Source organism: Chenopodium album, chromosome 12 (genome assembly GCF_948465745.1).
Source record: "Chenopodium album chromosome 12, dcCheAlbu1.1, whole genome shotgun sequence".
Lineage (NCBI taxonomy): Eukaryota > Viridiplantae > Streptophyta > Magnoliopsida > Caryophyllales > Amaranthaceae > Chenopodium > Chenopodium album.
In genome coordinates, this window is record NC_137845.1 from 51604478 (window position 1) to 51629877 (window position 25400).

Here is a 25400-nt window from a genome sequence, read left to right on the forward strand (position 1 = left end):
TTTTCTTTCAGATATATTGGGATGTGGTAGGCGAGTCTATCATTAATCTCATAAGCAATTGTTTCTTGGAAGGAAAAATCCCGGTTAATATCAATGAGTCTTACATTTGTCTTATTCCTAAAAAAGATCATTCGAAAAATATGAGTGACTTTAGACCTATAGGGCTTTGTAATACTATTTATAAGCTTATCACGAAAACCATTGCTAATAGAAATAAACCCCTCTTAGGTTCCCTTATTAATCCCGTTCAATCTAGTTTCATTGAAGGGAGGTCAATTGAGGAAAATATTTTGGTTATTAAAGAAGTTGCTCATCTCTTCAAAAGGGCTAGTAAAAAAACATCTTATGGCTTTCAAAATTGACATATCTAAGGCCTATGATAGTTTAGAATGGGATTTTATCAAGGAAACGCTTATGGGTCTTAATTTCCCGGATAATATGATAAATCTTATCTTGAGTTCTATTACTACTCCCTCCATTTCGATTCTTTGGAATGGTGAAATTTTAGAGAGTTTTACTCCCTCAAAAGGAATTAGACAAGGTGACCCCCTCTCCTCGTACATTTTTGTTCTTTGCTTAGAGAGGCTTTCCCTTATGATTGAGCAAAGGGTAAAAGAAAAACATTGGCAGCCTATTATGATTGATAAAGATGTTGGTATTTCCCATCTTTTTTATGCCGACGATGTTTTTCTTTTCTCGAAAGCTTCGGTGGAAAATGTAGAGGTTATCAAGGATACCCTCCTTGAGTTTGGAGCCAAATCCGGCCTCTTTATTAGTCCTACCAAATCTAAAGTTATTTTTCCCCCTAAGATGTGTCTTACTCTTAAGATGGCCATTCTTAATTGCTCCAACATTAAGGGTGCTCCTTCCTTTGGTAAATATTTAGGAGTTAACATTAGTCCTAATAGACTTAGAAAGGCCGATTACATTGATCTTCTCAATAAGTCTAAAGATAGAATTAAAGGGTGGCAAGCTAAGCTTCTTAATATGGCGGGTAGAAGTACTCTTATAAAATCCGTTCTTAACTCCTACCCTCTATATGCTATGCAAACTACTCTTTTGTCTAGTTCTATCTTGGATGAGTTAGAGAGAAGTTGTAGGTGTTTTCTTTGGAATAAGGTTGATAGATCTCATTATCTCCCTGGGACTAGTTGGAACAAGGTGTGTCTTCCTTCCGGGATGGGGGGTCTTGGTATGAGAATTCTTAAAAATTGGAACCTAGCTTTCATGGAAAAACTTGGATGGAAAATTATTCATGAACCGGATAAGCTTTAGGTTAAAGTTCTTAAGGCTGGATATTTCAAAAACTCGACTTTTTCTCAACTCTATTCCTAGTACTAAGGACTCCCCTCTTTGGAGGGACATTCTTAAGGGGAAGGATCTTTTATTGGAAGGTATTTCTTATAGGGTTGGGAATGGTATAGATCTTAGTCTTTGGTTTCATCATTGGGTTGGAGACAAGCCTATCTATCTCTACATGGATAATCCGATCCCCAACTCTATGGCTCATTGGGGGGTGAACTACATCATTAACAATGGCAATTGGAACACGAGTAGAATTAGGAATATTGTCCCTGATTTTGTGTGTGATCTTATTGAAACTATTCCCCTTCCAAAGGTTGCTTTAGTTGACGATACTCTTAGTTGGAAAATGTGTCCTAATGGACAATTTACCATCAAGAGTGCTTATACTCTTTGCTGCAAATTTGCAGCTCACCCCTCTTTTCCTTCCATCAATTGGAAAAAAAATTTGAATCTTCCTATCCCTTGTAAATATAAGATGCTTATGTGGAATCTTAGTCATCAAATCTTGCCTGTCGCCACTGTTTTAGCTTAGTCTATGGACAATTTTAATCCTATTTGTACTAGATGCAATCTTGATGTGGAGGATCATATGCATTTGTTTAGAGATTGTGTCAACTCTAGGACTTTGTGGACTAGGATTTTTCAGCTTGGATGCATGGAAAAAGACTTTAATTATTCAACCTTTTTTAATATTAATTGGGAAGGATGGATTAATTATAATCTTACTCTTAGTAAAACTTGGAATACCATGTTTTCGGTTGCCCTTTCGCATATTTGGAGAGCCAGAAACTATACGGTTTTCCAACTCGCCATGGTCCATCCCCTCACTCTTTTTAACAGATATAACTTGGATTTGGTGGCAACCTTTAATGCTTTACAGGGTAGAGGACTTGCACCAGCTCTGAGAAGGCCCGAAGCCAGGTGGATTAGACCAAAAGAGGGTGAAATAAAGATCAATACCGACGCTGCTTGGAAGAAAAATGGAAAGGTTGGAGCTGGGGCAGTGGCTAGAGCTGCTGATGGTTCGTGGTTCTTTGGCAAAGCGTGGAAAATTGCAGCTGGAACCTCTACTGAAGCCGAGCTGATTGCGATTCAAGGGGGGGTGCAGATGGCGGTTGACGCAGGCCTCAAGGATGTTATTATCGAAACTGATGCTGCTTCTCTCAAGCCAACTATTGAAGAGGTGGATAAGCATGCCACTCATGAATTCATGGTAATTCTCAAGGATATGGAATGCTTAATGGAAAGGGGTTGTAATTTCTCTTTCAATTATATCCCTAGAGAGGCTAACCGTGTTGCGCATTATCTTGCTAAGATGGGCATGGCGATGGTGGTTGGTGGCAGTAAGTTGTATGCTACTGCTCCTAGCTGCGCAAGGGACGCATATGAAGATGATATCAATGGAAGCAACCCATAGTCAGTGTCTTTTGATCTTGGTAGTCTTAGCAGCTATTTTGAACACTGAAGCTTTGTTATTTTCTGATGTTTGGTTTACCATTCGTCTAGATGCTTTATTTTATTCCCCTGGATGTATTTTAACATTCTCTACTTAATGAATTTCCCTTTCTTCTAAAAAACAAAAAAAAAAATCATGACATTATAAAAAATAAATATATTGCTGGGAAAAGGGTAAGAATTTTCTCACCTCAAAGTGCCCCTTAGTGAGATTTGATCTTAAACCTCATGTCAATAAATGCAAAAAAAATCACTAGGTAAAGCCTTAGATTGGTAATTCAAACCTCATCTTCAGCAATCGTACAATACAGAATATTTGAAATGACTTATATACATAATTGCTACAGAGCTAGTGTTGTGCTTGTATAAGAAACATTTCAGGGTACAATATTCTGAATGCATTTTCCACTGAAGAAAAATTAACATCAAAACCATAACTCTGACCTCCATACTGTGCATAAAGGTAGTCTTTTGAAGACATAGGGCGCGGAAGAATTTCTGCAAGCTCAGGAAATCCGGAACTGGATGGTTTCACATCTTCCTCCTTCGAAGAGTAATACACATCAGCCAGTTGAAGCCAAATGAGATCAGGATCAATTGATGCAAGTCCAGAAAGGGCGTCTATTGAAGCATCCCGGAGCCCAGTCACACCACTACATGCTATTCCTACCACAAGACCACTAACTTTTTTAAGTACTACTTCAAGAGCTGAAGCACTCTTTTTATCCCGCGACAGCTCAGCAATCATGCGGAGAACTGCTACTTGGGTTTTCAGATTGGAAGATTCAGAGATGGGATCTTCCAATGTGCGAGAAGTACTTCTATAAGGTAGAAGTGGTGCTTTCTCATCACTTGAAATAGGTTTTCTTTTGAACGGTGATGTACTTAAGAGCTTCCAAAAATGGGACCCGTCAGTATGGAAACGTCGAGAAAAAAAGTCTCCACCACAAATTTTCACCACATTGCTTATCACTTCTGCACATCTACGAACAGGCTGCAAAAACATGAGAATTATCAGGAAATGCAAGCAAACTGGAGCAACAGTCGCGCCCCACACATTCCCTCCAAACCCACACAAAAAGAGGAAAAACGATTGTACAACTTACAATATTTAGTGCCAATTCCCACTTGTTTATGAAGAAAAAAATTCAAAAAATACCTTGTGAATTATCAGATTTTCTGACACTCATTCACCGTCTGACCTAACCTTCCTAGTCTTGTTTCTATCCCATTTAAATCTTTCTACCTTCCCATAACTAATAGCTTCCCTTCTATTCTGTTTCTAAAAATTGTTGCTCGTAGTTTCAGGATAGAGCTGCAAGGAAGAGAATGCCTGAACCCTTATAAAGAAAATTTTCAGGGTATGCTAAGGGAAAGAGAGAGGGAGTTACTAGAAATTCCCGCAGGGAACAGGAGTAGAATAATGGAAACAATAGTTTTTTTGTTCTTTTTTTTTTGGGTTTTTTTTAGAGGGGGTGTGGGGGGGGGGGGTGGTTGACAAACAATAGTGAAATTCGAGCAAGGTTCAGGAGAAGAATAAATGCAGGGGGGAGGCAAACAACCAGGGAAAAAACATAAATAATATCACTTTGAAAAATTAAAACCAACAATAAGAAAACTAATAATCAATAAGGAGGGGGGGGGGGGGGGGGGGAGGGAAGAAGGCAAACAACCAGGGAAAAAACATACATAAATAATATCACATTGAAAAATTAAAACCAACAAAAGAAAAAAAAAAAAAAAAAAAAAAAAAATAGGAAGTAGCACTAAAAAATGACAAAATTGCTTATGCTACAGCAAAAGTTACAAGGCTATCAGAATTAGTATTTAACCTAAAATTAAAACCTTCCTTTCTAAAAAGTTAAATAGATAAAATAAGCAGCTGTTTATAAGATATATTGCTCTTTATGGCTTATCTTGGGATTCTTTGTTGGATTCATGAGCTGTTTATAAGTTATAACAAATTGTAATTCGCCTTTTACTAACTAAACACCCAATAATATTAAATCATTTTAGTAATTTCTCTGCTATATTTTTTCCTCGTAGCCTTGTTATACTCCAACACATACAACAGGGACCAAACAAGCAGAAAACCTCTCCATCTGATACCACTCTCACCGTTAAAGAGAACGACAGTCAATCTTATTCATAGGGACTACGAGGAAAAATTTGTGATACACCACAGATTACACAATGACAGTTTGTGGCTGAAAGGAGAGCCAAAAAATTTACTTTTCCATTTGCTGTTATCTGTTGCATGTAAGGGAGGAACATATACTAAGTAATAGTTGTGAGATAAAGAGAGATAACATGGCAACCCGTGTATCAAGAGAGAAAGAAACATATTACCAAAAATGGATATGTAGCATTTATATGAAACTTCTATAATAGGGACATGTAGCAATTATTAGAAAACGCGGGGAGAAGATGCTTACCGCAGGGATCCTATTTCGTACACAAGCAACCAAATATGGCCATACTGTGTTCATCGTTGGAAGTAGTCTGTTCTCATCATTCCCCTCCTCAGCAACATCAAGAATGTCTTTAAGATGATAAAAGGAACACAAAGATGCTACTTCTTCAATGCCTCCTTTAGCTTCTTTCTCATGCCTGAACGCTTCCTCCACATTTGCCAGTGTCACAACACCATCCTACAGAGGGGAGGAAAGAATCAGAAAACTAATTACATACTTCATTAGATAAATGAACCTGGCTAAATTGAAGTCTAGCCAGCATCTTGATACATTCAATAAAAAAACAGAGCTTTCTGTTATTCTGTAATCCACCAATCTGACAACACTCGCATAAATAACTTTGTAGCCACTCTACAGTTTAGATATGCAACACACCCACATGTACTTTAGGACAGGTAAAATTAGGGGTGTAAATGAACCAAGCCGATCAATAAACTACTCGGGTTCAAGCTCGGTTGAAGCTCGTTCATGTTCGTTTATTTGATAAATGAGCCGAGCTTGAACAAATTTTAAACCTCGTTTAATAAATAAGCTTGAACACGAACATAGATATGCTCGTTCAGATAAGTTTATGAACAGCTCGTTTATTTATGTTTGCGAACTACTCGTTTATTTATATTCATGAATTATTGATTTATTCACAATTGTTGACTTAATTCTTAAGTTTTTTTTAATAATTAAGATTTAATTCTTAGGTTTATAATTAAGATTTAATTATTATGCTATTTTTTATATTTTCAAATGTCAAACTACAAAGCTCGTTTATTAGAGAAGCTCGTTTATTACTAAACTCATGCATGAAACGTTAGTTTATAAACTCGATTAATAAACGAGCCGTTCACGAACCGTTTGCGAACATATAGTATACTAAATGAGCCGAGCTTGAACAGATTTTTGAGCTCGCTTGAAAGCTCGGGATCGTGCTCGAACTCGCCTAAGTTAATTGAACTTGAACATGAACAAGGTAATACTCGGCTCGGCTCGGCTCATTTACACCCCTAGGTAAAACCACGGAAAAAAAAATGTCTTAAATATAGAGGTATTGGGCCATCATATTTCATAGCAAATGATACTGTATTACTTAGAGATAAAGTAGAGGAGAAGAGTTTTTAAATCAAATGGAAGCAAATTATACATTAATTGAGAAAAACAATTAGCAAGTGCAAAAGATGATACTTCTGGTCTTCTGGATGAAAATCTAGAGATACCTCAATTACGTTCAATGCAATCAAGCATATCGGTTCCTTTTCAGATCCAAGCAACGGAGTAACAGCTCTCAAACAGGATACTGCAACAGATGCAACGATCCGACGATACCTCTTATTGTCATGTAATTTAAACAAAATATTCTCCCACTCTTCCACTTTCACAACAATGTCGCGACTAAAGGCAACATCACATGGTTCTGCAAATTGCATGATCAAAAGTAAGAGCAAAGCACCAAAATAAAGGATATTCATTGCATTTAAATGCAAAGAGCACAAATTGGCTACAAACCAGTAAAGCACCTGAAGTAGAGATAATCATGATACATAGCATGGCTTGTCCAAGCAGACAAGCTAGTTATATTGGCTTGAAAAAAGGGGGGTCGGGGTGGAAGATGGACGGACAACAAAAAGAAAAACAATGAAGACAAGAAAAACCATGGTATAGTCGTTTAGAAATAGCGTGTCCACATTGGCAATGGAACAACGCCTATATCTACCATTGACGGCCATTTGGCCCTACAATATAACACTTCCCAAAAGCAAAAAGATTGGACACTAGAAGCTATATTCCTCTTTGATCAATTAAGATAAAAGACTCCATAAATCTGCCTGAACCAAAATTTTGCATTACAAAGCTACGGAATAAGAAACTTGATAGGATACCCAGAGCAATGGATTTTCAGGGGTAGGGAGTCAGGGAGATTATACAGTGTTTTCAAATACTGATATACCTGGTTCCTCTGCATTAACAGTATCCCGTTCGAGTTCCATTTTCACATCAGATACTTTAGAATTAACAACTGCCAAAAAGGATTCAGCTTGAGCAGGCAACAATTGGGCCTCGTGCTTAGCTGCCTTAACCATCTCTGCTACAGCCTGACAGAAAATTGAAACATCATCATAAACATACCAGTGATACAATTGGAAACATAGGCTTCAACATCACATTACTAATCAAGTATTGTGGCAAATTTCTTTTTGTGATCTCTGTGTGATGAGGAAGGGGAGCTGATTAACTTTCTTTTCAAAAAGGGCTGATAGTCCTTGTCAACCAAATAGAAAATTCATTAGCCTAGCCACTCTTTTCCAAGTTCCATCGTCCTGCTAAATAATCTAATAATCTAGTAATGCACAGAGACCAAAAAAACTTCTTACACACATTGTAAGCTAACACTCGAAGGTTTGTGATTAAAAGACCACAACAAGTATAAATGCATAACCTCAGTCACAAGACGTTATAAAGTCTTAGCAACTATTTTGACCACGAAAACAGGCCAAGGATGGCAAACTGGCCAGTTTACACAATTTAAAATAGGAAATAACACCTAATTAGTGATCTAAACTTCGCTAGTATGGCTTATTCTGACTAGCTACCTATCAATGAATCTATCTACTCATTCCCAGGAACAGATAATCACAACAGTATGTGCAAACCACAAGCCAAAAAATTTTAGAGGAACATAATGCCTGCATGACACTTGATCAATTTTCAAATACTAGCTAATTAAGATTTGAAAATCAGAAGTACAGAGTATAAAATGTATTCACACAGTGCACTCAGAAAATTCAATTACCTGAAAATACCAATATGGCCATATTTCAATGATAAAATAAGCTAATAACAGTTTAAGACCAAGATAGGAGGCAGATGACTTATAAAATACAATAAACAGCAACGAAAAATCATCAATAAAAATTTCTAAACAAAGTTTCAAATGAAAATGAAAACCTTCAAGAAATGAATAGTCAACTCCGGGTGCTGATGCCTTCCAAGGATTTCCAGTTCCATTGAAACAGAGCGCATCTACAAAAAGAATTTTAAAATAAGGCATAACTAGTCACATACCATAAATAATGGATAAAAAAGATAGTTGATGTTCTACATAATTTTAAGAGGACCAAAAAGCCAAGAAGATGTCTCAAAAATACAATTGAAAATCATGGCCCCGTTTTAAAAGTGTGATGTAAGAATTTGCTTGAAACTCGCCAATTTTGGGGAAAAAAAAAATATACAAAAACCCTAAAGAGAATCAGCCAAGGCAACTCTAGATGTTTTCAACAATTCTTATCATATTTGCCAGCTCAATGACTAATAAATCAAGTCAATAAAGTTTATAACTTATAATTTACACAAAAAAGGCATGAGCTACACTTGTTGAGTTATTTATCACCCATCATAGATTATAGAGTTACTAATTATCAGGGGTTTTGAACAAAAATACTGGATCCAAAACATAAACCCCAACTTACAAAGAGGGTGCAAAAATAAGTCACATTTGCCCCCCCCCCTCTCTCTCTCTCTCTCTCTCTCTCTCTCTCTCTCTCTCTCTCTCTCATTGCACCCCCGAAGTAAAATAAAACTATATATGCAGGCATGATAGGTTAATTAATAACTATTGTACAGGCCTATAATAGTTTATAGGCAGGCCCCATCATTTGTCATAATACTATTATAAGTATTTCATATACTATTCCAAGCTAATTATTGTGCAAAAAAAAAAAAGTTAATATCAGCATCAAATTAGCACTAAATATACATACATTAATTGATTTACCACCATGTAAATAAAATAAAAAATAAAAAGGTTTCAACATATTGATTTATTATCCTACAAAAAAAAGGTATATTATGAATCTATAATATGCAGCAAACTAAATTCCCCATATAGCAAGCATTGGTAAACTCATATTATGTTTTTGACCTGAGCCGGTTGGGTTTTCCAACCAAGAAAGGCATGGGATGCACCCTTTCGAACTATGTCTCTCGGAGAAGCGCTCTTTCGGTTACCTTCTCCTCGAGGTATGGTTTGAGCACTTTTTCCAAGTTTGTGATTAAAACAAAATGTGCTTTTTTTCGTCAGCCTTATAGCCTACGGGTCTGTGCACATCAGCCCATCACATCAAGGTGACAGGATTCGAACCTATGGCCCTCTGTACCCAAAACAGATGCGCTGACCAGACTGCACAAACAAATTGCTAAAAATAATATAAAGGAAAATTTGTATTAAAAAAAATAAAAATAAAAATTTTAAGTAACTTTTTTATCAGAAAAAACCTTTCAAATTTTTTTTGGCAAGATAAAACCATAAATTTTTTTTTTGTTGTTGTAAGAGACAGCCTAATCCCATTTTCCAATGTTACCGACCTATTTCCGGCATTGACTTGGGTGTGCAGGTCATATGACCTTACCTTTTCCTATTCCCACCCTCTTCCCTTCGTTAAAATCTGCTCTCTCTAATTTTATCCCCATTTGCTCATTTAATCTCATCAAAGGTCGAAATCAGCCCTAAGGTAGTTAGTGTTTGTAATTGAAAACTTTCCCAATTGAATTTTAAATTCCTCTATAATTTATCCTTAATTCATTGAATTGAAGGTTTTTGATATATTAGGGTTTCTTCCCCCAATTTTCAAATTTTATCAATCAGACTGAGAATTGCTGAGAGTTTAACTGATATAAGGGAGTAGCACAATGGAGTAAATGCAAGGAAGAGGAAGGCAAAGAAACAAAATATCATTGAGAAAGGGGGCTAATAAGATGAAGTTGGTGTATTGCCAGTTGTTGGGGAGGTGGTAAATGATAGTCTTCCTATTATTAAACGACTATACCTATTTAACAATTTCTATTTCCAACGTTGACTTAGTGCCTTAATACTTATTATATGTGACATCTAATCATCACATTCACTATACTATTTTCCTTAATAACCGCATAAAATCACCAAATGTAACAAAGTTTCAAGAACAGAGGGAGTAACATATAATCTAGTAAAAAATGGCAAGCGCTTTAATTAATGTTCTTATTATACAATTTTCAAGTATATTCAATAAATTAATGCTGATAGACAAACAATTCCACACATATTGCGACAAATTATGACTAAAGTATTGTTACTATTGTTAGTTGTTACATCTTATTAAAATCAATATATGATTCTTTTGGAGTATATTTGAAACTGTTTGACTCGGACCACGGTAATTTATAATTACCCCATAATGATTCCATTTCTAAATTGTGGTGTTTTTGGATTCTCAATGATAATTAATAACCAATCAAAGACTTTATTACGGGGAAAAAGAGAAAAAAATAACATCTTTTTTTTTTTGAAAGCAGAAATGAAAAACATCTAGAAGACATAGCATTTGTCATTGATTTTCAAAACCGAGAATCACCCTTTTATGCTATAACCAAACACTTCAAGAACCAGAAACAGGGTGAAAGGATAGCAGAGAGGTTTTCACAATTAACGAAATTTGGAACATACCGGCTCCTCCAACAATGCCAATATTTTATGAGTCACACCAACACAAGAAAGCATTGCGGCAAGCACGTTTGGGACGTGAGGATTCAGATCCAAATGACGCAATTGATGGCATAATGAATCAATAACATAGTCTGAATTTAGCATAACTAGGTGACCAACCTGTAGATTGTTTGGGTCAGAAAGTCAGTAAACCAGGAATTGGCAAAAGGAATAAGGCATAGTATGACTCTTACCGATGAACATCCAGATGTGGCAGAAATTAAACGTAGCACAACATCAGATGCATGTCTGACGTCAGAGTTTGAGCACATCAGGTTTTCAAGCAACAGATATAGAGAGGAACAGAGGAACCCACTTGAAGCAAATTGCTCACGAAGTGTAGTATTGAAGATCCCAATTCCCTCGATGAGCACCTGTTAGCAATAAACATGAAAAGTGTTAGAGCTAGACAAGATATAAAAACAATAAAAAGCAGCTTAAAATGACAAGTTATGGAAGTGTCATTTCCTGGTGTAGTTTGGCAACATCGTGTAAGAAGTTCTTATCAATACTTTCACTGCCAGATTTAAGAAGAGATGTTTCAAGTATAACAGGAAGGTCCCAAATTTCTTGAGTTATGTACTCATGTAAAATGGTACCAACACAATCAATTACATGCTGCCTCACGTTCTCAGCTCCTTTAGTCTGCCAATGTGGTCCATGAGCAACATGGCATCGTACTTGGCAAGAATGACCAAAAGCAGTGGCATCACTATTTTGCTTCTCTTCAATTCTTACTCCTGACTTCTTAAATATTTTTCCAAAGACATTCATAGCTTGATCTGACATGCCAAATAACATTTCATTAAGGATACATGCAGCAGTTCCAGCTTGTCGCAACAATTGACCTGAATTTGTCCTAGCGTACCAAGATTCCCAGCTTTCACTATTGTACTCCTTCCTACGTATCTCAAAGACTAATTTACGCAAATTATCCAAAGGAATCTCGATAATCTTTGATAACGGCACTTCATTTCTATAGTCTGTTTGGCACATAGAAAACAGAAACAAGATACACATAAGTCAGAATATTGACAAGAACATCAGGATCCAATCAGAAAAATATACAATTGAGGAAAGATACATTACCAGAAATTAAGGATAAACCCACAAGTCTAAGAATTCCTGCAAGTGCTTGATACAATTTATGAAAGTTTACATAGGCAAACCAAGGAGGCATACGTGGAAGTTCATAATTCTCATAAGTTTGTCCTTCGGAATACTCCATTTCCTTGACCAAAGTGTGCATGTTTGACACTTCATATGTATTGGAATTATTGACAGGATATTGGTCTTCAGAAATCTTACTTCCAATTTTTAACTCTGCAAGAGAATGCAAGTAGCCAGTAGAAGAAGGCCTTGATAAGACTATTTTTCCAAGAGAGCCAGCAAAGACAGACTCCTCACTCAGACACAAGGCAAATACGTCAAATAACTTCGCAGCCTTAATCTGCATGGTCATATATTTATAATTAGCTGTGATGTTTAGCTCATAAATAAATAAGCAGAGAGAGTGAAAGGTGCAAACAATTCCACATACAATAACAGATAAAATACTCTCTCCACCCATTTATTTTGTGATACTGGTTATACTAGTAATTAATTCCTAATTTGCAGACATTTAACCTCACATTAATCCCTATATCTCACATACACCACTCTATCTTCTACTTTTTTTAATGCATCACTCTCTTTCCTACTTTTTCTAACACACACCCCACTTGCTTCCTTCACTCCCCTACCCTTCTGGTTTTTGCAGCTACAACAAATGTAACCAACAAAAAAACAGAGTATAAAGCTTATAGGAAAGGCTAGTTTATGATCAGCTAAAAGAGGGAGCAACCCTCTTGGGCTCTTGCCAAATAGTTCCCGTATCTTGCTTTGGGTGTAATTTGAATCTACAGTTGTCTAGTTGGGATGGTTTTCCATTACTTGAGAAAAGTTACCTCATATATCTGCAAACTTAGGTATCCTTCTTTATCCTAACATTACTTATTCAAACTTTCAAATACCAGGTAATAACACAGCTACAGAAACATATTCCAAGTGATAGAAAGGATAAACATCAATGAAATGACAACTAAAGAAGAGTGAAAAGGCATCCTACAAAGACCAGCAGGGCCAGTAATCTATAAATTGATGGAACAGCAAAAAGATGACATATCTACAAAGTAGTCTCATAATATTGATGAAAGGACATACAGGAGAACGTAAAAGGTGATCAACAACAAGTTGAGGTCCAGAATAGTAGATCACGGCAAGCATCTGCTGAGCAGAAGCAAGGGCCAAAGATTCCTCACATCCAAGAATAAACTTAGGGAGCTTCTCAAGTAGCCTGTTATTGAGAAAAAAGATAATACAGAAATGAAAGTTTCTGTTAAATTCAAGAATAAGTAACCAATAAATTCAGAGCTAGTGAATATGGACCTGCTAAAAATTTCAGCTAAATCATCCTCAACAGTATATTTTCCGTCTGATGAGAACAATAATCCAAGGACATCTTGAGCAGGCAGGGAAACATCTTCAGAATCATCACAAGCCAAATTACACAAACATTCCTAAAGCCAAAAACAATTATAAGAATAATCTAGCAAACATGAAACAAAGATTGACTATAATAGTTCAGATATACATCACATAAACACCTTCCACTTACAATTCAAAAGTGATAGTAAAACCATCTTTAGGGGGGAGAAAAAAAAAAAAAAAAAAAAAAAAAAAAAAAAAAAAAAAAAAAAAGATGCTAAATAATGCTCCATCATATAGAATTGGCACTAGTTCCATCCAGATATATGAAATGCAGATGCAACACGAAAAGACACGATAGTGTAAAAAATCTTTCACATGTCACCTAAAAATTGAATCTAAGCCATGCTTCTCATCTTTATATCAAAAAGTTATAATTTTATAAAAATTTGTAATTTCCAATGTTTTAGGATAAAAGTTAAGGTGGCAAATAGTTGTGTCATGTCATGTTTGTGTTTGATCTCATGTTCATTACGTGTTGTTCACAATATCAATCAAAAACTTCTCATCTTTATATCAAAAAGTTATAATTTTATAAAAAATTTGTAATTTCCAATGTTTTAGGATAAAAGTTAAGGTGGCAAATAGTTGTGTCATGTCATGTTTGTGTTTGATCTCATGTTCATTACGTGTTGTTCACAGTATCAATCAAAAACTAAGTAAAAAGTAGGGTAATTGCATAATTTGACCAATTATTAATACGGGTTGGTTGTGTCGTGGCGTGTCGTGACTTAGTGTTTTCTTAGTATTTTCAAGTTAATGTCGAGTTGCCTTGTCATGTCGTGTCAAGCTCTTGATAAAAAGGTCTTTAATCCTTCATCTACACTCTTAACCCTTCAGCTCTATAATCTCACCTATTTCCGGAACTCCTAATTTTTCAGTAAAAATAGAAAAGCAATGAAATAGATTGAGGCGCATCTTAGTTGACACTCTAGCTACATTGAGATTGGGAATTTGTAAGTCAACAGGGGGTAGGGGGGACAGAGAGAGAGAGAGAGAGACTGTGAAGATATTAAATTGTCAATCTCTTTTATTCATTTTACAGTCACTTTGCTTTCAAGGGTAAAACTGAAGTTTGATTTCTCTTTCTCTAAAGCTCAACCAACATATTACTATCAAGGGCAGCAACTGCACTCTTAGGTGTGTTGAACAATTCACCTTATCTGCCAAATATTTGATTAATGTTTATCAAGATGACCAATATACATAAAGGTAGTGACAGCTCTCAGACTCTCGAAAGGGATACAATAATATAGTATCAAGAAGTCATCAGATATCATGCATTCTTGTACTACAGATAAATCAAAGAATTTGGAAAAAGAACAAACCAAAGGTTCCATTCCATCTAAACATTTTGAATATATATATATATATATATATATATATATATATATATATATATATATATATATATATATTGCAGTTTGAATATAAGTGAAACAGCAGAAAAATTAACCTCCAGCTCACATATGATGAACTTAAACATTGACATACAGTAAAAAAATGAAATAAGAGAGCATTATAAGGATATATAAAGCTGTAGTTTTAAAATCAATCAACACTGGTGTAAGCATGAACTCATTACTTGATTCAAAACCTATAGGTGGGTAGGTGGTTGGTGTGTGTGTGTGGATATAATAGTTTTTTTGCAACCAGTTACTTAGGGTCTCTAAATACTGCAGGTATTTCTGAAAGTGAATTGGTGGCATGAATAGTAAACGACCCAAGAATCAGATTTTACTACTTATATTCAAACAATTCATAAGCACAAAGCCATAACTCAAAACCACTAAGTACTACAATTTTTATTTATTTTTTTGAAAACGTTTTCATGTCATGTTCAGAATTTGAGATGTTTGGGTTCCTGACATCTCCCTAAGTGCCCCATAATCAAACATAATGTTTATCAGCGCTAATCAAAAGGAGTGAGAATCAAATGAAAGGTAAATGAAGCAGCAGCAATTACTGTCATCCTACCAAAAGCATCAATCTGCTCCCCTTCGAAATATAACTGCAATTTAATAAGAGTCCTTGTACTGCAGAGACAAGCCCACGCCTTATTCTCTTAGATGGATGCCCACATATCTGACAAGAACATCAAAGACACAATTTAGCAGGCTGTAAATTATAGTTGAGAATGAAAGAAGATAGCTCTGAACCAGCTTTGGCAATATATGGCAATACCAGCAATGAAGAGATTTTGGATTTACCCATCAATTCAAATTCAGACATTTACAGTGTAGGACAGGAGTCAACTCTAGTGAAGCAACTTATCCAAATAAAATTTATCAGCTTGTGAAGAATCTTACTCTATATAGTATAAACTAAATTCAGATAACAAATCATATCTATTAACATACATGTGGAAAAATCTTGCTCAACAAACAGTCAATATTGACTGAGGTTTTTTCAAGCCAGTCTCTCGTACGTTTGACGTGCAAAGGCCCTAGTCCACCACTGATTTTGTGGCTTTGCTTCTCCTCCTCCTTGGTATTAGGTGTTTTTAGACATGAATTATTTGCAGGAGTTTGAATCCGATCCTGAGCTTTGATATGCATGTGGCGTAGCTCCTCCAGAAAAGATTGTGGAGATTCATTCTCATATGAAAGCGAAGCAAGCAAATTGTTGCGGGACACACGAGGATCAAATATATTGGCATCATCCTGAAGGACTACAATGAGGAATTCCGCCAAGCCTCTAACGGCATGATCAGTAGCTTCAGTACTTCCAGCAGCCCCACTAATCATAGATTTGGAAACATTCAAAATTCCAGCCAATTTACTGACAACTCCGGGCAGAAAGAAAGCCAGGGCATCTGGAGTACCAACCTACCAAAGGGGAAATAACATTCACTAAGAAGATATCAAATATTACTCGAATTTTTGTACAAGAACGAGAATCCACTTATTCTACATTTCTACAATTCCAGCAAAATTCTGACTGCAGAATTTATAAGTAACTCATAAGCATTAGAAACATAAAAGTGTTAAGATCAACCCAAAGGCTTGGGTTGAACAGATTCTCCAAGCATTAGCATTTCCACCATAGTTTTCTGGGTATAAGAAACAAGACTTCTTCATTTTTACCTTCGCTACAAGTATGCGTAAGGTCAAAAGAGCTTCTATCCGAATCTTTGCACTGCCCCTAAGACCACGTGAGCTTTCGGCTTCTGCAATCTTGGTGCAAGCGAATTGATAAGATCCAAATTAGCAACACGTATAAGCATGTGAATAAAAATAGTCTTATTATTCAATATGCAGAGCAAACAAGGTTTCAACATACATTCAGCAGGAGAGAGAGCCAGTGTCCAACAGCAGCTGAAGAACTTTCTGATTGGAGAAATGCAATCAAGCATTCCTTGGGTTGAGAATGACACTCCAAATGTTCAGCAGTTGAGGATCTAAAATCTTCAGTATCTAGAAGGAGAGGTTGACTTAAACTGTGTTTGCAGGAGCAAGATGTGTCGGAGCAAGAAATTATATTGGAAATTAATGTCCTAAAGCACTTGACTACTCCTTCTCGGAACTCTTCTGCAGCCTCTAATGGTGATAGCATGGCACCATGAGTCAATGTCTTCAGCACAACAGTCATCTACCAAAAAGCAGAGTCAAAGCTTCAGGCCACATGTAGCACCAATGTTCAAACTTCAACCATGATAAAAATGTAAGGACAACTACAGCTCTGTTAATTTGGTAGAGTCAGACTTTCCAGTAAAACTGATATTCAAATTTCTTTTGTTTGGAATATAACAGAGGAGAAAAGACAAGAAAAACTCCCTTGGGTACATAATAATTGACACACTTTGACATTCTTCACTATTCATATACTAAGTTTGACTATAGCTTTGAGTAACATAAGAAAATCAACTAGTATCATATAAAATGTTTTTAAATAGATATTACTGTGAAGTTTAATACTACTTTTTAATAATGTGTAATTATACATATTGTTGGTCAAACACACACATTGGTATTGACTGTGTCAATAATTATAATACTGAGGGAGTATAAACTATTTTTTTTGGATGAATACTCAATCCCTTCAATTGTGTGAAAGAAGACCAAGGCTATGCAGATCGCCAGATCCTCAGTTCAATGGCCCACGGTGGTGTCTACACACTACTGCCTCATTGCTTTTGCCATTGATAATGAACATACATCATGGTGATAATTTATGTTACTCGGACTCTTCATTTCACCTCACGTACCCGTGTCGGACCCTCGACACTCGGACATGGGTATGACACCGGACACTTCACTTTTAGTTCAAAATCATGGAAATTTTTCAAAAAAAAGCCGAGTCGGACACTTAGACACATACCCGTGTCGGACATGGGTACCCGAGTCCAAGTAACATAGGTGATAATGGAAAATTGCACTTTAAACAATGTTCAGCTAATTGAACAAAGAAACAGTGAGGTATTGTTTGGTTGACATAGGAATCAAATTCCCATAGGAATTTGTATTTCATTGGAATCTAATCCCAAATCAAATTTCCTAGGAAATGGCTAAACTTGTTTGATTGTTATGAAGGCATTTGCAAATCATGAGAATTTTGAGTTACCAAGAGGGGCGCTTGGTAATTTGATTCCCATGAATTTGCACTTTCTACATTTTTACATTTAAGGATCAACCAAACAAACCCCCTATATCCAAATTCACATGAATTTTTAATTCCCCAACTTGTTTTGAGCAACCAAACAATATTTTTCCTTATGTGTTATCATGATGTTTGGCATTCATATTTGCTGGCTTAACATTGAAATCAAACAACAAAAGTGATGAGGATTCATATTCAACCTCAGAAGATGAACACATCACCTTGGTTTGCAATTTTGCATCTAGTTAAATATTTCATACTTATGTTACATGGCTTGCTAAATAGCTTAGTAATCTTGCTTAAAATATCTTAATTTACTTGCTTTATTTAGTAATAAGCTTGTGGATAATCCATGAACCCTTAAGCTGTGAACTTTACATGGTGCAATTTGTAAATTGGGCGATCTATTTGTTTGAGTCCAATTCATGTGGCTAAGCTGTATGGACCGAATTACTTAATCAATTCCAGTTCAAATGTTGTTAAAAGTTTATTGCACCCCTGGTTATTATAGGAATACTAAGGTGTGTAACTAGAAAGGCTGCAGGAGTAATTTTCCTAACCCGGGAATGCGTTAGCATTTTTAATTCATTTGGGAATTAGGGGTCTAGTAGTGAGCTAATTTTACCTAGCCTCACAGCCGGTTTGAGTGAGTTTATACAGTTCTGTGCTCTTGCATAGTCAATCATGATTCTTATACGAACAACCATTAAACTGAAAATCAGGATTCAGGAGTGATGAAACTTAGATTAGGAGTAATCTAGGTAGTTTCAAAGATTCAAGCGTGCTTTGCGCATTAAACTCAAAATTTCAAGTTTTCAACAAATTATTTTAACTGTCCTTATAAATATTGTCTCCCACCCGAAAACGACCTGAAACTAAGAACATAAGGACTAAACTAAATCCCAAAAACATTGCTGAAAAGGCATGTATAACAAAATGCAGTTTACAACAACCCCCTGATGGCATGCAAAACAGATAATACATATTTGGCGGGCAAAGGAAAGGTGAAGATATTCGGAAATGTCACAAGATAGAAGGTTGCTCTATGGAGTATGGAGTATGGACTATGGTATGAATAGAAGTATTAAAAAGCATCCACAAACCTGATTTACAGAAACTAAGCGACATTTGGTAAAAAGCTCCTCCAAACATTGAAGCACGCCTTCTGAAACAGCATCACTCACTTTAAGGGTTTGATGGGAAAAGAGCAAATCTGATTTTTCATTACAATTACGCTTTTGAACAGATCTGCAATCTACTGCTGCATCCACTAGAAGCAGCAAAGGAAACAAGATATAACTGAAAGAAAAATAGAGGATAAAATTAGAACTAAGTAAACAATTGTGATGAATACGCCCACCGTCCCAATTGTTTGTCCTCAAGATTTTTTTACTTTGTTAATTTTTGGTTGAGACTCCTTATTATCAAAAATGGAAATGAAACAATCTTTTAGGGGCAGCCTTAAAAGAAAAAACAAAGCAAACAATAAGGGACATAGTGAGTATGAAACTAGCACAAAAAAGGATAGTTGAAGCATTACGAATAAATGTTGAATCATCATATAACTATCAATCAATCAAAGCATTACGAATAAACGTTGAATCATCAATATAACTGTTTAAAATTAATCCTCAATTTATTCCTTCGAACTGTATTCAAACACCCCTTTACATAATGAAAGATTGCATTTGTACGGATAAGCAACAGCAACAGCAACAGCAATATGAAGCCTTAATTCCAATAAACAAAAACGCAATAATAAGGAAGCAGAACATCATACTCAAAAAAAGGTTCGACGTCCTCGGAAGTCAAAGAACAAAGAAGGGCAAGCAATTGAGAAACAGCAGGTGATTGCTTCTTGGGGTTTTGCAGAAGGTCAAGCAACTCCAAACAACAAGATTTTAAATGACAGAAAGTGCTACTCTTCTGAGCTTCATCACTCAAGAAACCATCTTTATTCAAATCCATGTCGTTTGCCACACCAACCAACAAAATTACATGAAAATGCTGTCAAATGCTGCGATGTTTGAATTTGTACACTACAAAAAAAACAAACACCCAATTTCTGAATAAATTAACTTGAAATTGTACACTACAAAAAAGGGTATTTGATTTTATATAGTATGAATGAAGTATATCAAATGTTGAAGTTTGATACATAAACTAATTTGATTAAACCAAACCTTGTATAAACTAAAATTATAGTTGATTAAACAGAAAAGAAAAAGAGAAGGAGAAGGAGAGAGTTGGCTACCTGGGCGTTGGTTGATGTTTTTACTGAATTTCACAAAACTTTCTCTCTCCTCCACGAAAATAGCACTACAATGGACCACGCGCTGGTTGCGTACATGCGAAAATAGCGAGCAGAAAGGTTGGAGAACAATCCCCAAGCTCTAAGGAGAGGGAATCAACAGAATTAGAACATGAAAAGGAAGAGCGCAGGAAGAAGGTGAGAAGACTTAGCTTTGTTTGGTTTAATATTGAGTTAGAGACTTACAGGTGATCAAAAATCGGGCAGGATCGGGCATTAACATAATTCCTTAGTGTTTAAATCTGCTAAAATGTAGTGAACTTGTCGGGCCAAAGTAGGTTTTTTTCGGGTTGATTTAGGTTTTTAACTAAAATGCGTTTTAAGGCTTGACCAAAAAAAAAATAGTAAAGGAAGGGGAAAAGAGAAGAATTTATTTTCGGGCCAGACTAGCGGCCAGGGTAAACGACATTTGGTAAAAAGCTCCTCCAAACATTGAAGCACGCCTTCTGAAACAGCATCACTCGCTTTCAGGGGTTTAATGGTTAAAGAGCATTTCTGATTTTTCATCACAATTACGTTTTTGAACAGATCTGCAATCTACTGCTGCATCCATTAGAAGCAGCATTGGAAACAAGATATAGCTGAAAGAAAAATAGAGGTTAAAATTAGAATCAAAGTAAACAAAATAATCACAAAAACAAGTATAATTTGTGATGAATACGGCAATACACCCTCTGCCCCAATTGTTTGCCCTCAAGATTTGATTACTTTGTTAATTTTCTGTTGAGATGGAAAAGAAACAATATTTTAGGGACGGCCTTAAAAGAAAAACGGAGCAAACAATAAGCATTACGAATAAACGTTGAATCATCAATTTAACTGTTTAAAATTAATCATCATTTTATTCCTTCAAACAATATTCAAATAAACCTTTACATAATGAAAGATTGCATCTGTTCGGATTAGCAACAGTAACAGCAACAGCAATATGAAGACTTAATTCCAATAAACAAAAATGCAACAATAAGAAAGCAGGACATCATACTCAAAAAACGGTTCGACATCCTTTGTAATACCCTGTATTTTTAATGTATTTTATATATTATTTATTTAATTATAAAATATATTTTGGGCCAAACTACTTTAATTATTGGATTATAAATAAAACAAGTATTAATATTCGGGTCAATAAGTATTTAATCCAAATATAGCCCACCTTCATAATAAACCCAATCATCCTATTTTTATATTTGGGCCAACTTTTTCATCATCCAAGTCTATAATTCTTATAAGCCCAAAATGTACCCTAACTTACTCTACACTATAAATACTCTATTAATCCCCAAAATTTGCCACACAAAGATCAAAGGGGTAAGTTTTCTTCTATTCTTTCTTTTCTTTTCCTTCCTTTATTTTTGTTTCTTCCTTGCGTGAGAATGCAGTCCGCACTATTGCGGTACGGCTGCCGTGTGGTCCGGCCACCTTACCGGCGCTACGAAACCACCACCAGTGACCTCCTCCTTCCGCCGACGATGTTGCCGCTCCTGCCAACCTTGCGTGACTTTCCCTTTATCTTCTTCCCTCCTTATTTAAAAGTACTTGGTATGTTTATATACATGGTTTTGCAATTAGTTTGACTACTACTTTTCTAAGTATGATTAATTAGTATAGTTATGTTTTATAACTAAAGATTATATATTTTTTTAAGACTTATTAAATGGTTACAAATTTCAGATTTTCATGATTTATAATTAGAGTTTTAATTTATTAAAGTATTGATTTTTAGGGTTCTAACTTGTAATTAATTTGGGGCTTTTATATACCCAATGTTTCTATGGATAATTTAAGTATAAAGATGTATTTTGATGAAGTTTTAAAGAGTTTTTGATTAGTTAAAAGTGCTGAAATTTTATTTAAAGTAGTATAATTGCGGTTTTATGAAAAGGGTTTAATTACCCATTAAAGAGGAGTTTAATTAAGGGTTTTTAAATAATTTTCAGATTATTTTAAGTAGTCCCTTTATGTAGGAGACTTGATTCGGGAATTGTTGTAGTGTAATTGGCTACTTTAAGGGCTTAATTGAGGTACGTTCGCGTACTTGGCATATTTATGGGTGATGTAGTAGCATGCTAGGTTTGGTTAACTGAATTGCAAGTAGTATCATGCTAAGATTTAGGTTTGGATCATAGATTATTGATATTGTTGATTGAGTTATGAAGCATGATTTATTTGTGATGGATTAATGGATGGAAATTATAGTTTGGAATATTGTGTATGAACCACACTTTTATTTGTGGCATGATAGAAAGCATGTTTAATTAAACTAAATGTTTAATTTGGTTTGGAATATTGAAAAGGAATTTTATTATGGTTCATATGATTTTTATTGATGTTATAAGCATGAGGAATGAGCTATTTAAGTGTCTTTGTACACGAGGAATAAATTATATGTTGGTGCCTTAGTGCACTTAAGGTGTTTTTAATACCGAGGGATAGGATTTGTAGCGCTTTATGCGTTTATGGTGTCATTGGCACCAAGGTAGAATTAAAAAGAGTTCAACATTAAATGTTATGTGGTCACTGATTATTCAAGAATTAAATTGGTATGTTTGATTGTTTGAATAACTATTGTTGATTGAATGATTATGGTTTGAGAGTCATCACCAAGTCTAATAATCTGTAAATAACGTAAAGTGAAAGAGATTACGCACCAAAACTCTTGGAACGTATATACCTTGAGTATGAACATATGGGGGGAGTTATGTGACTTTATATTTGATCATAACTTCTACTGGAGTACAGAACGCTGTGCATTCCTTCTATTATTATTATGCGTAAGAATTCCGCCACTTACGAGTGGTTATTGATGCTGGCACGGTTAGCTCCCGTGTCAATAACCTTAATTTATTAGGGAAGGTTAGTGGAGAAACCCGTTCGATGCGTAATCAACGCTAAATAAATTATTTAGTTGTCTAGTTGAGGAGTTTTCTTGAGTGTTGTATGCTTGAAAAACAGGTGCAACAAGGTAAGTTGTGTGTTAATAGGTAAATGCATGTTAGTGTGTTTATTACGCTTATGTACTCAGCTTTGCTAATTGTGTGTTTGTTGGCCTTGTCTTTATCTTGGCCCTATGATGACCCATTTCTAATGGAGAGTAGTGGAAACAAGTAGAGAGAAGCTTTTCAGGTGATGAAGCATATTCATGATGGGCATGAGTGAAAAGCGAATCATGCTAGTTTCCATAAGTATATGATGTGTTTAATGCTTTAATTATTTATGATATTATTATTATCCATGTGACTAACGCAAAGATTTAAATTTGGTTGGGTTTATTAAGGGTCTATAATGGTTCCAAGTTGTAGGTTGATTTTATTTTATTTCGTTTGACTTTGGTTTTGACTTTACTTTCGTTAGTTGACTTTTCAAGTTGACTTGTTTTGAATGGTTTTGAAATTAGTCTTCCGCTATGTGTCTTTGATAGTTGTCTTTGCCGTTTTCACGGTGGCGGTAATATCTTAGATATTCCTATTTAAAGTTTTAAACAGGGCAAACAGGTATTTTAAAAGAAAGGAATTTCTAGGGTGTTACATCCTTGGAAGTCAAAGAGCGAAGAAGGGCAAGCAATTGAGAAACATCAGGTGATTGCTTCTTGGGGTTTTGCAGAAGGTCAATCAACTCTAAATAACAAGATTTTAGATGATAGAAAATGTTACTATTCTGAGCTTCATCACTCATGAAACCATTTGTTTTCAAATCCATATCGTTTGCCACACCAATCAACAAAATTACATGAAAATGCTGCCACCACAACCCCCTCCTGCATCGGAAACCCACAACCCTTTTCCCGCCGTCTAGCCGCCGCTACTCATCCCATTGCTCAACGAAACCCCAATAGTCCTTCCCCCCTAAACCACCACCCTCAAATTTCCCCCGCCTCGTCTCCACCGCAGTAAAACAGAGCAGCAGCCGCACCAACCACCAAACACCACCGTCGACTATTCCTCTCACTTTCAATCATCCACCATCAACTCCTACTCTTCCACCAAACCGCATACATCAATGCCACCACTCCCGAAAACCCTAAAAACTCCTCCCCACTGCAGAAAAATCTTAGCCTCTTAGGGTTTCGGGGTGGTGGGAGGAACGATTTGGGGTTTTTGGCAGTAGGGAGGGGTTTCATCGGTGATTTCGTGGGGAATTGGCGGTGATTCGGGGAGGGAGGAAGACGGCGACATGGCGGAGGGGTTTCGCGTGGCTCGCCGGCGAGAAAGGGGCGATGAGGGGTTTCATTGGTGGATTCAAGGTGTCGGGGTGGTGGTTTCGTGGGGAATGGGGGGTGTTTTGGTGAGGGAGGAAGACAGCGACGTGACGGAGATTGTTTCTCACGACTGATCGGCGGTAAAGGAGCGGTAGGCTAGGTAGTGGGTGGTGGTTAGGGTGGCTGGTGGGGGGAAGGGGAGGCTGAGTAGTGGTTGGTGATTTTTGAATTTTTGTTTTTTTTTTTAATTTTTTTTAAAGATTTTGGACCAATCAGAACTTGACACGTGTCAAGTGACCTGATATAATAGGTAATTGACTTTTGTTGACCGGTTAGGGATTGAAGAAAAAAAGACCCCCCAAAGTTCGGATTATTCCAGTATAATCCAAAGTTGGGATTATTATTTATAATTTTTCCTTTTTTTTTGAAGAATTATAAATCATTTGTCTTATACTTCCTTACTAGACACGTTATCCAATATTTTCATCCATTTCACAGTATTTCACACGTTACTAAATATAAAATGAGATCACTAAAAAATTATTACTCCGTATTCCACATAATTTTGGTTCAGATAATGGTATGGGTTTGAAATAAGGTATGAAACCAGGGTGGTATGGGTTTGGAACTTGATATTTAGGGTCTGTTTACATTTACTTAATTTCGGTTCAGCTTCAATCAGTTCAGTTTAGTTTAGTTCAGTTCAGTTCAGCTCCAATCAGTTCAATTCAGTTCAGTTCAGCTCCTAATTTCCCTCTCTCATAAAATATTCATTTCAGCTTAGTTCAGTTCAGTTCAGCTCCAATCAATTCAGTTCAACTTAGTTTAGTAAATGTGAACAGACCCTTAATTCCATTTGTTTGGTTTTGAGTTGGGAATGATATGTATTTCTTTTAATTTGAAGCTATAGGTATGGGTATGGCTCATATCCACCTCCCCCCTTGGGTTTCAAAACCCCATACCTTGAGGGTTTAAGGTATGAATTTCAAAATTGAATTTTATAAAAACAAACAATAGGTATGG

At 35.9% G+C, this 25400-nt stretch overlaps 2 protein-coding genes and 1 long non-coding RNA gene across 3 annotated transcripts; 2 read left to right on the top strand and 1 right to left on the bottom strand.

Moving 5' to 3' along the window:
• Positions 1 to 2053: 2053 nt before the first annotated feature.
• LOC145571316 (uncharacterized) lies at positions 2054 to 2722 on the top strand. The gene has a single exon (XM_081630373.1). The coding sequence runs from the start codon at positions 2054 to 2056 to the stop codon at positions 2720 to 2722; it is 669 nt and encodes a 222-aa protein (XP_081486499.1).
• A 277-nt stretch (positions 2723 to 2999) lies between these two features.
• LOC145571317 (uncharacterized) lies at positions 3000 to 20325 on the bottom strand. Its single transcript, XM_081630374.1, has 18 exons — positions 20123 to 20325; positions 19649 to 19907; positions 18972 to 19167; positions 16552 to 16860; positions 16356 to 16445; positions 15630 to 16097; positions 15247 to 15354; positions 13171 to 13301; positions 12946 to 13078; positions 11833 to 12193; positions 11203 to 11726; positions 10938 to 11117; positions 10705 to 10863; positions 8172 to 8246; positions 7174 to 7318; positions 6443 to 6639; positions 5196 to 5411; positions 3000 to 3754 (listed from the first exon to the last, which is right to left on the bottom strand). Exons 2-18 carry the CDS (start codon positions 19834 to 19836, stop codon positions 3110 to 3112), a joined length of 4125 nt encoding a protein of 1374 aa, XP_081486500.1. The 5' UTR covers positions 19837 to 19907; positions 20123 to 20325; the 3' UTR covers positions 3000 to 3109.
• A 1165-nt stretch (positions 20326 to 21490) lies between these two features.
• Positions 21491 to 23523, top strand: LOC145572561 (uncharacterized). The gene is made up of 3 exons (XR_014096883.1): positions 21491 to 21721; positions 22147 to 22203; positions 23278 to 23523. It is a non-coding gene; the product is annotated as an uncharacterized LOC145572561 (long non-coding RNA).
• The last annotated feature ends 1877 nt before the right edge of the window (positions 23524 to 25400 follow it).

Bases quoted from the DNA above. Each gene is read 5' to 3' on its own strand.
- LOC145571316 (XM_081630373.1), top strand. From the start codon at position 2,054: ATGTTTTCGGTTGCCCTTTCGCATATTTGGAGAGCCAGAAACTATACG.
- LOC145571317 (XM_081630374.1), bottom strand. From the start codon at position 19,836: ATGGATTTGAATAAAGATGGTTTCTTGAGTGATGAAGCTCAGAAGAGT. The intron at 6,640-7,173 runs GTATATCAGTAT...TGCAATTTGCAG, and splicing joins TGTTAATGCAGAGGAACCAG to AACCATGTGATGTTGCCTTT. The intron at 5,412-6,442 runs GTATCTCTAGAT...TCCCCTCTGTAG, and splicing joins TTGCATTGAACGTAATTGAG to GATGGTGTTGTGACACTGGC.